Source organism: Scylla paramamosain, unplaced genomic scaffold (genome assembly GCF_035594125.1).
Source record: "Scylla paramamosain isolate STU-SP2022 unplaced genomic scaffold, ASM3559412v1 Contig3, whole genome shotgun sequence".
Taxonomy (NCBI): Eukaryota; Metazoa; Arthropoda; class Malacostraca; order Decapoda; family Portunidae; genus Scylla; species Scylla paramamosain.
In genome coordinates, this window is record NW_026973668.1 from 667501 (window position 1) to 680000 (window position 12500).

The following is a 12500-nucleotide window of genomic DNA, read 5'->3' on the forward strand; positions in this document are numbered from 1 at the left end:
TAAAAACAACACAAAAACAACTAAATCTTCTCCTCCTCCTCTTCCTCCTCCTCATACCTCCACACTTGTTCTTCCTCCTCCTCTTCTTCTTCCTCCTCCTCCTCCTCCTCTTCTTCCTCTTCCTCCTCCTCTTCCTCCTAATAAACTAAAACCAATACAAAAACAACTAAATCTTCTCCTCCTCCTCCTCCTCCTCCTCCTCCTCCACATACCTCCACACTTGTTCTTCCTCCTCCTCTTCTTCTTCCTCCTCCTCCTCCTCCTCCTCTTCTTCCTCTTCCTCCTCCTCTTCCTCCTAATAAACTAAAAACAACACAAAAAACAACTAAATCTTCTCCTCCTCCTCTTCCTCCTCCTCATACATCCACACTTGTTCTTCCTCCTCCTCTTCTTCTTCCTCCTCCTCCTCCTCCTCCTCCTCCTCCTCTTCTTCCTCCTCCTCCTCCTCCTAATAAACTAAAAACAATACAAAAAACAACTAAATCTTCTCCTCCTCCTCTTCCTCCTCCTCCTCCTCCACATACCTCCACACTTGTTCTTCCTCCTCCTCTTCTTCTTCCTCCTCCTCCTCCTCCTCTTCTTCCTCTTCCTCCTCCTCTTCCTCCTAATAAACTAAAAACAACACAAAAACAACTAAATCTTCTCCTCCTCCTCTTCCTCCTCCTCCTCCTCCTCCACATACCTCCACACTTGTTCTTCTTGTTCTTCAGCAGCAGTGCCTTCTTCCCCAGTGTATCAGCAATAGCCGGCCATTTGTCACGGTCCTCAATCTTCACCGTCACATCCCACGGGAGGAGAAAATTCGTGCCTGGGAGGAAGCCTGGCTGGTCGCAGATACCTGGGAGAGAGGGAGAGTGAGAGGGAGAGGAGGAGGAGGAGAGAGAGAGAAAGGAAGGGAGGAAATACAGAGAGAAAGAGAGAGATAGAGAAAGAAAAACACACTTAAACACCCAAAAACATCCAAAGACACACAAAAACATCCAAAAAACACACAAAAACATCCAAAAAACACCTAAAAATCACCCAAAAAAACACCCGCACCTCGCCCAACCCCCCTAACACACACCTCCACCCCCCCACACCCCACACACACCAGCATTGTGGGAGTAGAGAGAGGAGGGGCCCAGACAGGTGAGGGCCCACGAGGAGGTCTGCGGCAGGAGTCCGGAGGGGGAGACAGACGTTAGCATCCCCGGTAGATACTCTGTGGTGGACGGCTGACGGATGATGCCCCGGTCTGCAGTGGAGGTGGATAAGTGGATTAGGTGGATCAGAATGGCTTGGTTGTGTGGATAACTCATTTTTTTCATTTTTTTCCATTTTTTTTTCAGTGGAGTATCAGAAAACGTCTTTAAACACACGTACGTACGCACAGGGCACTCCACCTTGACCTGACCTGACCTCACCTTTGCCAGCCATCCTCCCATCCTCCTTGGTCAGTGTAATGATGACCTGTGACCCCCCCCCATGACTCTGTTCACCCCCTGTTCGCCCCCCCCCACACACGCTTCCGCTGAGCCCCCCACCCCCCCCAGACTCAAGCCGGGGGTGTGGGGGGTACTGCCTTCCACGGGGGGCAGCTGGGGGGTTGGGGGGTCCTGTGGGGGGTCCTGGGGGGTGTGGGGGGGTTCTCTTCATCAGATCCCGAGACTTTTGCAGCTGTGAGAGAGAGAGAGAGAGAGAGAGAGAGAGAGAGAGAGAGAGAGAGAGAGAGAGAGAGAGAGAGAGAGAGAGAGAGAGAGAGAGAGAGAGATTTACAACTACTACTACTATTATTATTATTATTATTATTATTCATTCTCTTATTCCATGCTAACCTAACACACACACACACACACACACACACACACACACACACACACAGACACACATACACACACACTACTACTACTACTACTACTACTACTACTACTATAACCTAACCTAACCAAACACACTCAAAACACACCCAAAACACACCCAAACACACTCAAAACACCTCAAAACACCTGAAAACACACCCAAACACTCAAAACACCCTAAAACACTCAAAACACACCCAAAATACTCCAAAACACACCCAAACACACTCAAAACACACAAAAACACCCCAAAACACACTCAAACACACCCCAAAACACACCAAAACATACTTAAACACTCCAAAACACCCAAAAACACATAAAAAACACCCCAAAACACCCAAAAACACCAAAAACACACCAAAAACACCCCAAAACACACCAAACACCACAAAAAACACCAAAAACACCCCAAAACACACCAAAAACACCCCAAAACACACCAAAAACACCCCAACACACACCAAAAACACCCCAAAACACACCCAAACACCCCCAAACACACTCAAACACCCCCAAACACACACCCCTAGCATCGGAAACACTTGGCTTGAAGGTGGGGAAGGAAATCGAGTCCAAACGGGAGCAACAGGATTCCGCAAGGTGGCTGTAGAAGACGAAGTTGGCGTCATTCATAGAAAACGGATCTTCTCGTTGACCTTGGCGGCGTCCACAATTACAAAAGCTGATGTAGGTGACCCCTGAACTGTGTGGCAGGGTCGGGATACCCCTGTGGGAGAGAGAGAGAGAGGGGGTTAAAAGTCAGAGAGAGGGAGAGGGATTTGTGTTAAGGAAGACTGAAGCAAATTTAATATGATAGAAAATTGAAGAAAAATCACAAAAACACCCCAAAACACACTCAAAACACCCCAAAACACCCCAAAAGCATCCCAAAACACACTCAAAACACACCAAAACACCCCAAAAGCACCCCAAAACACGCCAAAACACTCAAAACACCCCAAAAACACACACACACATTCAAAACACACTCAAAACACACTCAAAACACCCCAAAACACACTCAAAACACCCCAAAACACACTCAAAACACCCCAAAACACACACACACACACACTCAAAACACCCCAAAACACCCTAAAACACACACACACACACACACCCTCAAAACACTCAAAACACCCAAAACACCCAAAAACACACTCAAAACACCCAAAAACACCCCAAAACACACTCAAAACACCCCAAAACACCCCAAAACACACTCAAAACACCCCAAAACACCCCAAAACACACCAAAACACACACACACACACCCACCTCTCTCCTCCACCACCACCACCACCCTCCTCTCCCTCCACACAGTGCCGGGGGTGATGACAAGTGTTGCCAGTTAGGGAGAGCACCTCACACCCCATTCGGCCATCAACCCACACTCGGTGACAAGCTTGTTCCAATTGTGCCACGTATTCTTCGTACATCGGCCCTCTCGCCTGGCCGCTCAGGATGGTCAGGGCCAGGTCTAGCTGTAACGGGTCAGGTCAGGTCAGGTTGGGTCAGGTTAGGTTAGGTTAGGTTAGGTTAGGTTAGGTTTGGTTAGGTTATGTTAGGTTAGGTTAGGTTAGGTTAGGTTAGGTTAGGTTAGGTTAGGTTAGGTTAGGTTAGGTTAGGTTTGGTTAGGTTAGGTTTGGTTAGGTTAGGTTTGGTTAGGTTAGGTTAGGTTAGGTTTGGTTAGGTTAGGTTAGGTTATGTTAGGTTAGGTTAGGTTAGGTTAGGTTAGGTTACGTTAGGTTAAGTTAGGTTCGGTTAGGCTGGGCTAGGTTAGGTTAGGTTAGGTTAGGTTAGGTTAGGTTAGGTTAGGTTAGGTTAGGTTAGGTTAGGTTAGGTTAGGTTTGGTTAGGTTAGGTTAGGTTAGGTTAGGTTAGGTTCGGTTAGGTTAGGTTAGGTTAGGTTAGGTTAGGTTTGGTTAGGTTAGGTTAGGTTAGGTTAGGTTAGGTTAGGTTAGGTTAGGTTTGGTTAGGTTAGGTTAGGTTAGGTTAGGTTTGGTTAGGTTAGGTTAGGTTAGGTTAGGTTAGGTTAGGTTAGGTTCGGTTAGGTTAGGTTAGGTTAGGTTAGGTTTGGTTAGGTTAGGTTAGGTTAGGTTAGGTTAGGTTAGGTTAGGTTCGGTTAGGTTTGGTTAAGTTTGGTTAGGTTAGGTTAGGTTAGGTTAGGTTAGGTTAGGTTAGGTTAGGTTCGGTTAGGTTAGGTTAGGTTAGGTTAGGTTAGGTTAGGTTAGGTTAGGTTTGGTTAAGTTAGGTTAGGTTAGGTTTGGTTAAGTTTGGTTAGGTTAGGTTAGGTTAGGTTCGGTTAGGTTAGGTTAAATTTCGTTATGTAAAAGAGTGAAAATTCTCTCTCTCTCTCTCTCTCTCTCTCTCTCTCTCTCTCTCTCTCTCGGGAAGGTCAAGGCTGTTAGGGGTGAGGTTAACTTACAAACAAACAAACAAACAAACAAACAAACAAATAAACAAACAAATAAAAATAATTCTCTCTCTCTCTCTCTCTCTCTCTCTCTCTCTCATGAAAGTCAAGGCTGTTAGGGGTGAAGTTAACAAACAAACAAACAAACAAACAATAATTATTTCTCTCCCTCTCTCTCTCTTTTTCTTATCCTATCCTTTCTTCACTCCATCCTTCCATTCTTCCCCCCTATTCCTCCCCCCAAACACCCCAAAACCCCAAAAACCCCAAAAAACACCCAAAAACACCTAAAAACACCCAAAAAAACCCAAAAACACCCTAAAAACACCCCAAAAACCCCAAAAAACCCAAAAAAAAACCAAAAACCCCAAAAAAAAACAAAAAACACCCAAAAAACCCCAAAAACACCCAAAAAACACCCCAAAAACCCTAAAAACACCCCAAAAACCCCAAAAAACACCCAAAAACACCTAAAAACACCCAAAAAACCCAAAAAACACCCAAAAAAAACAAAAACACCCAAAAACACCCAAAAACACCCAAAAACACCTAAAAAACCCCAAAAAACCCAAACACCCTAAAAACACCCAAAAAAACCCAAAAAACCCCAAAAAACACCCAAAAAACCCCAAAAACACCCCAAAACACCCAAAAAAACACTAAAAAATTCACTCCATCACCCTTTCTCCCCCCTACACCCCCACGCCCCTCCACACCCCCCCATACCTTCTCCTGGTGATGCATTTGAGTGTAGTGTGGGGGCAGACCATCCTTATAAGCAGAGAGAGCGAGAGGGAGAACTTTCGCACAACGACTGGCGGAAAATCGAACTTCTGTTTCAACGAGGCTCTGGAGACTTGTCAGGACCTGTGTGGGAGAGAGAGAGAGTGAGAGGGGGAGAGGGGGCTTGGGGTGAGAGGGGGTGGGGGCCTGGGGGCTCTTGGGGGGTGGGAGGGGGAAGAATTGAGGGAGAAGTGAGGGTGATTAGGAAGAGGAGAGAAGATGAGAGGAGAGGAGGGGAAAGAACCACCACCACCACAACTACCACTACTACCACTACTACTACTACTACTACTACTACTACTACTACTACTACTACTACTACTAACCTGCTTGGCCTTGCTGTCCTTCTCCTGCAGGTCGCACACGTAAAAATTGTAAATCTGGTTAACTGCATCGAACCACACACTTGCTCTAGGAACCTGCAATACATTCAGGTAGGTTAGGCCAGGCTGCGTCCAGAGAGAGGGCAAGAAAGTAGGCGACACTGGGAGAGAGCGAGAGTGAGAAATTTGACACGTTACAGCCGGGAAAGGCAGGAATATTAGAGTCAAAAGGGAAATTTTCTGATGGAATTTCGTCTGGTCAGAGTGATGCCAGTGAAAAGTTTCTGTATTTTGTACCGTATCTCGCCTCGCATGCCAGCTACGATGTTTTGGTTGGTACTGGTAGACTCGGCAGTCGTCGCCGAACGCAGGCATACCCATAAAACCTCGGTAGACACGATAGTAACCAAGCCATGACGCGTTGAAATCAAAGCACTTTAGTGAAATATTTACAACACATCACCACACCAAGTGAAAGAACAGCACTGTACACGCACACGCACGCACGCACGCACACTTACCCTACACACACACGAGCGCACATCCCTCCCCTACACACACGCACACACACACGCACACACGCGCACTCACCATGAAGAAACTGGGACCCGAGTGACGACCTACGTTATCGTCGAAGCCTTTTCCGAGAGCTTGGTCGATGTGTTGCTGCAGAAATATTTTAAAGCTGTGTTCTGTGGAGAGAGAGAGAGAGAGAGAGAGAGAGAGAGAGAGAGAGAGAGAGAGAGAGAGAGAGAGAGAGAGAGAGAGAGAGAGAGAGAGAGAGAGAGAGAGAGAGTTAGTTATGTCAAGATTTTGTAATGCTGTTAAAATCATTCTCTCTCTCTCTCTCTCTCTCTCTCTCTCTCTCTCTCTCTCTCTCTCTCTCTCTCTCTCTCACCTAGGTTTCTCTTCCTCTCCGTCGCAACACCAGACAAAATTGAAGAGCTGAGGGTGGTGGCGGTGGTGGTGGAGGGGTTGTCAGAGGGGGAGTGGGGCCCTCCCTGCCTCCCCCCACCCCCTTCTCCCCCCTCCCAGCCCCCCCAATGTTCATGTACGAGAGGTCGCCTGCCAGGATGTCTGTGAGAGAGAGAGAGAGAGAGAGAGAGAGAGAGAGAGAGAGAGAGAGAGAGAGAGAGAGAGAGAGAGAGAGAGAGAGAGAGAGAGAGAGAGAGAGAGAGAGAGAGAGAGAGAGAGAGAGAGAGAGAGAGAGAATTAATATATAAAAAAAATATTATTATTATTATTACTATTACTATTATCATTATTATTATTATTATTATCATTTTATCTATCTATCTATCTGTCTGTCTGCCTGTCTGTCTGTCTAACCTAACCCAACCTTACCAGTCACAGAGGCGGAGGAGGTGGAGGAGGAGGAGGAGGACGCCCCGCAGAGGTGGAGGAGAGTGGAGGAGATGAGTGGAGAGGCGGCCATGTTTTCTTGTCTGTCTTCCATGATATAAACATATGCTTGGTTGTTGGGCAGAGCGAAAAGAGAATTTGCACTGTGAGAGAGAGAGAGAGAGAGTGAGAGAGAGAGTGAGAGAGAGAGAGAGAGTGTGTTTGTATTAGTTTCATTCTGAGAGAGAGAGAGAGAGAGAGTGTGAGAGAGAGAGAGTGTGTTTGTATTAGTTTCATTCTGAGAGAGAGAGAGAGAGAGAGAGAGAGAGAGAGAGAGAGAGAGAGAGAGAGAGAGTGTGTTTGTATTAGTTTCATTCTGAGAGAGAGAGAGAGAGTGTGTATGTGTGTGTGTGTGTGAGAGAGAGAGAGTGTGTATGTGTGTGTGTGTGTGTGTGTGTGTGTGTGTGTGTGTGTGTGTGTGTGTGTGTGTGTGTGTGTGTGTGTGTGTGTGTGTGTGAGAGAGAGAGAGAGAGAGAGAGAGAGAGAATTCTTATGACTAAACACACACACACACACACACACACACACACACACACACACACAAACCTTCCCCAAACTTGACCCGACCTGACCCGACCTGACCCGACCTGACCTTATGTTAGTGATGACCCGGCTTTTCCTCAGCAGTCGATAAATTTGGTCCTCCAGTGCCAGTTCAAGGTTGCGCAGGGGGCTGGAGGGGGTCGAACCGCGCCCCCCACCCCCTCTGGCCCTGTGGAGGTGGTAGAGAGAGAGAGAGAGAGAGAGAGAGTTTAAGACACAAACACACACACAAACTTTTAAAACCACACAAAAAACACAAAAAAACACACTTAAAACCCCTTTAAACCCCCACCCTGCCCCCCAAGACCCTCCAGGCCCCCCAGTACCTGTGTGAGGCCCCGTCCTGGCCCCCCGCCCCCTCCCTTGATCTGGGGGGGCAGGAGACGAGAGGAAAAGAGAAACAGGACCCTCGGTGCGCACAAACGACCAAATAATGTCCAGTCCTTGTTAATTCCTGGGACTGACCGCAGGATTTCCGAGATGTGGTTGTGTGCCTTGGACCTGTGGGTGGATGGGCAGATGGGTGGATGAGTGGGTGGGTTGGTGGAAGAGGGAGGAGGAGAGAAAAAGAAAGCGTTTATCATTTTAAAATTTTTCAGCAAGGGAGTTTCATTAGATTTGAAAGGCTGTAGTTAAAGTTGTAAGGGTTTTCAAGGGTGTTTTTAAGGTTCCAGTGACAGATTAACAACATTTCTGCATTACTGACAGGAGAAACACCCTTGAGAAACCTGCTACCTGTATTTAAAAGGCTGTAGTTGAAGTTACTGTGGTTTTCAAGGGTGTTTTTAAGGTTCCAGTGACAGATTAACAACATTTCTGCATTACTGACAGGAGAAACACCCTTGAAAACCCTGCTACCTCTATTTAAAAGGCTGTAGTTGAAGTTACTGTGGTTTTCAAGGGTGTTTTTAAGGTTCCAGTGACAGATTAACATTTCTACATTACTGACAGGAGAAACACTCTTTTAAAAGGCTGTAGTTGAAGTTACAGTGGTTTTCAAGGGTGTTTTTAAGGTTCCAGTGACAGATTAACAACATTTCTACATTACTGACAGGAGAAACACTCTTTTAAAAGGCTGTAGTTGAAGTTACAGTGGTTTTCAAGGGTGTTTTTAAGGTTCCAGTGACAGATTAACAACATTTCTGCATTACTGACAGGAGAAACACCCTTGAGAACCCTGCTACCTGTATTTAAAAGGCTGTAGTTGAAGTTACTGTGATTTTCAAAGAAGTTTTTAAGGTTCCAGTGACAGATTAACAACATTTCTGCATTACCACCCGACACACCTGCCCCCCACACCCGCAGCCACACACCTGATGGCATCCAGAGTCCGGAACAGGTGTATGTACGTAATGTCGAAGGTGTGGGATGGGTGACACAGCAGAAGCAGGTGTGACACAGAGAACAAGACTAAAAGGCTTTTCGCGAACGACAGCTTCAGAGACGACCAAGCCATTAGGAAGCCCTGTAGGGGAAATAGGGGTTTAGAGGGGGTTTAAGGGCCTCTGGAGTGTTTTAAGGGGTGTTTGGGAGTGGTTAAGGGTAAATTTGAAGTGTTTTTTGGTGTTTTTTTGGTGTTTTTTTGGTGTTTTGGGTTTTTTTGAGTGTTTTGGGGTTTTTTGAGTGTTTTTGGGGTTTTGAGTGTTTTTGGGGTGTTTTTGAGTGTTTTTGGGGTGTTTTTTGAGTGTTTTTTGGGTGTTTTTTTTGTGTTTTGGGGGTGTTTTGAGTGTGTTTTGAGTGTTTTTGGGGTGTTTTGAGTGTTTTTGGTGTTTTTGGGGTGTTTTGGGTGTTTTGGGTGTTTTTAAAGTGTTTTTTGAGTGTTTTGGGGTGTTTTTGGGTGTGATTTGGTGTTTTGAGTGTTTTTGAGGTGTTTTGAGTGTTTTTGGTGTTTTGGGGTGTTTTATGAGTGTTTTTTGGGTGTTTTGAGTGTTTTTGTGTGTGATTTGGTGTTTTTTGAGTGTTTTTGGGATGTTTAAGGATGTTTTTGGGTGTTTAAGGGTGTTTTTGGAGTATTTTAGGGTGTTTTAGGGTGTCTGTGAGGTGACTGAGGGAGATAAGAGAGAATTAATTGCTACCTTCCTTCATTGACTGTAAAAATAAATAAATAAATAAATAAATAAATAAATAAGTAAATAAAAATGAAAATAAATAAATAAAATAAAATGAACAGATAAGAAAGTAAATAAATAAATAAATCAATAAATATGAAATACAAAAGACCCCCCAAAAAAACAGAAAACCCACAGAAAACGGAAAAAAACACAAAAAAACACCAAAAAAACACCCAAAAAACACCCTAATTAGCAATGAACGACCCTAAACGACCCTTAACAACCCTTAATGAACCACAATGACCCACCTTCTCCTGCAGCAGCGCCTTCATCTTCTCTAACGACCTAACGAGCGTGGCAGTGTCATAGGCGGCGGTCAGGTGGAGGTACACTGTCCGTCTTGCGATGTCATAGTAACCGTGAACGCCAGTCTGTGTGTTAGAATTTGTTAGCGGGTGTTTGCGGGTGTTTGTGTGCGTTTGGGGGTGTTTGTGTGTGTTTGGGTGTGTTTTGGGGTGTTTTGTGTGTGTTTTGGGTGTGTTTAGGGGTGTTTTGGGGTGTTTTGGTGTGTGTTTGGGTGTCTGTGTGTGTGTTTTGGGTGTGTTTGGGTGTGTGTGTGTGTGTTTTGGGGTGTTTTGGGTGTGTTTGGGGTGTGTTTGGGTGTGTGTGTGTGTGTTTGGGTGTGTGTGTGTGTGTTTTGGGGTGTTTTGTGTGTGTTTTGGGGTGTTTTGGGTGTGTTTGGGTGTGTGTGTGTGTGTTTTGGTGTGTTTTGGGTGTGTTTTGGGTGTGTGTGTGTGTGTGTTTTGGGTGTGTGTGTGTGTTTTGTGTGTGTTTTGGGGTGTTTTGGGAGTGTTTGGGTGTGTGTGTGTGTTTTGGGTGTGTTTTGGGGTGTTTGTGTGTGTTTTGGGTGTGTGTGTGTGTGCTTTGGGTTTTGTGGTGTTTTGGGTGTGTTTGGGGTGTGTTTGAGGGTATATCCTTACACCCCTAAACAAAAACACCCCAAAACTATCTTAAAACACCCCAAAAACACTCAAAAACACCCTTAAACACCCCAAAAACACTCAAAAACACTCAAAAACACCCTTAAACACCCCAAAAACACTCAAAAACACCCTTAAACACCCCAAAACTACCCTTAAACACCCCAAAAACACCCTTAAACACCCCAAAACTACCCTTAAACACCCCAAAACTACCCTTAAACACCCCAAAAACACTCAAAAACACCCTTAAACACCCCAAAACTACCCTTAAACACCCCAAAACTACCCAAAACACCCCAAAACTACCCTAAAACATCCCAAAAACACCCTTAAACACCCCAAAAGAACCCTTAAACACCCAAAAAACACTCAAAAACACCCCAAAACTACCCTTAAACACCCCAAAACTACCCAAAAACACCCCAAAAACACTCAAAAACACCCAGAAAAGCTTACCAATACATTCTGGTCCACGTCGACAGGTGCAGTGAGGTCTCGAGAGATAATCTGCTGGCCCACCATGGTCTCTAAAGCCCCGGCCTTGCAACCCCCAGCGTCCAGCCCACTGCGGCCAAACACGGCCACCACAGCTACTCTCTGTCTCCCCGCTGCGTCCCTGTGCACGAGAGGGGGAGAGAGGGTGTGAAAGGGTGCCAGCTACAGTTGGCAACACTTCCGCAGCTGTCTCTACTGGTTTTAAAAGGGTCTAGTTAAAGGAATTGGGTTTTTAAGGGTGTTTTTGGTGTTGTAAAGGTGTTTTTAAGGTTCCAGTGACGGATTAACAAGGTTTCTTCAATTTAAAGGCTGTAGTTGAAGTTGTAAGGGTTTTCAAGGGTGTTTTTAAGGTTCCAGTGACAGATTAACAAGATTTCTACTTTCCAAAGGCTGTAGTTGAAGTAGTAAGGGTTTTTAAGGGTGCTTTTAAGGTTCCAGTGACAGATTAGCAAGGTTTCTTCAATTTAAAGGCTGTAGTTGAAGTTGTAAGGGTTTTTAAGGGTGTTTTTAAGGTTCCAGTGACAGATTAACAAGATTTCTATATTCCAAAGGCTGTAGTTGAAGTTGTAAGGGTTTTCAAGGGTGTTTTTAAGGTTCCAGTGACAGATTAACAAGATTTCTATATTCCAAAGGCTGTAGTTGAAGTTGTAAGGGTTTTCAAGGGTGTTTTTAAGGTTCCAGTGACAGATTAACAACATTTCTACTTTCTAAAGGCTGTAGTTGAAGTTGTAAGGGTTTTTAAGGGTGTTTTTAAGGTTCTAGTGACAGATTAATAAGGTTTCTTCAATTTAAAGGCTGTAGTTGAAGTTGTAAGGGTTTTTAAGGGTGTTTTTAAGGTTCCAGTGACGGATTAACAAGGTTTCTTCAATTTAAAGGCTGTAGTTGAAGTTGTAAGGGTTTTTAAGGGTGTTTTTAAGGTTCCAGTGACAGATTAACAACATTTCTACTTTCCAAAGGCTGTAGTTGAAGTTGTAAGGGTTTTTAAGGGTGTTTTTAAGGTTCCTGTGACAGATTAATAACATTTTTACTTTCCAAAGGCTGTAGTTGAAGTTGTAAGGGTTTTTAAGGGTGTTTTTAAGGTTCCAGTGACAGATTAACAAGATTTCTACTTTCCTAAGGCTGTAGTTGAAGTTGTAAGGGTTTTCAAGGGTGTTTTTAAGGTTCCAGTGACAGATTAACAAGATTTCTACTTTCCAAAAGGCTGTAGTTGAAGTTGTAAGGGTTTTTAAGGGTGTTTTTAAGGTTCCAGTGACAGATTAACAAGATTTCTACTTTCTAAAGGCTGTAGTTGAAGTTGTAAGGGTTTTCAAGGGTGTTTTTAAGGTTCCAGTAACAGATTAACAAGATTTCTACATTCTAAAGGCTGTAGTTGAAGTTGTAAGGGTTTTCAAGGGTGTTTTTAAGGTTCCAGTGACAGATTAACAACATTTCTACACCACAAAAGCTTGTTATAGGCTAAACTACCTTAACTACCCCACATACAAGAGGTAGCAAGAAAGATGGACGTCCTATGGGGGTCCTCTTGTAGTTAACCCTTTGTCTACAGCGCGGTTCCCAAGTTTTTAAAGGTTTTTGTGTATAACTGAATGAATTAATGATAAATAAGATGTTGGTGGTATGTTTTCATAGTAATTTATTAAGATATTTGTAAGATAATGACGT

General features: G+C 44.5%; 1 protein-coding gene across 1 annotated transcript in view; it reads right to left on the reverse strand.

The window, feature by feature from the left end:
- LOC135096233 (nonsense-mediated mRNA decay factor SMG8-like) overlaps positions 1 to 12500 on the reverse strand; it is a 15643-nt gene that overhangs the window by 2399 nt on the left and 744 nt on the right. The window contains 13 exon segments of the mRNA XM_063997598.1: positions 683 to 838; positions 1094 to 1237; positions 1407 to 1667; positions 2369 to 2571; positions 3123 to 3328; positions 4986 to 5126; positions 5369 to 5461; positions 5957 to 6057; positions 6264 to 6449; positions 7602 to 7810; positions 8623 to 8774; positions 9669 to 9791; positions 10800 to 10959. Coding sequence (XP_063853668.1) covers positions 683 to 838; positions 1094 to 1237; positions 1407 to 1667; positions 2369 to 2571; positions 3123 to 3328; positions 4986 to 5126; positions 5369 to 5461; positions 5957 to 6057; positions 6264 to 6449; positions 7602 to 7810; positions 8623 to 8774; positions 9669 to 9791; positions 10800 to 10959 — 2135 coding nt within the window.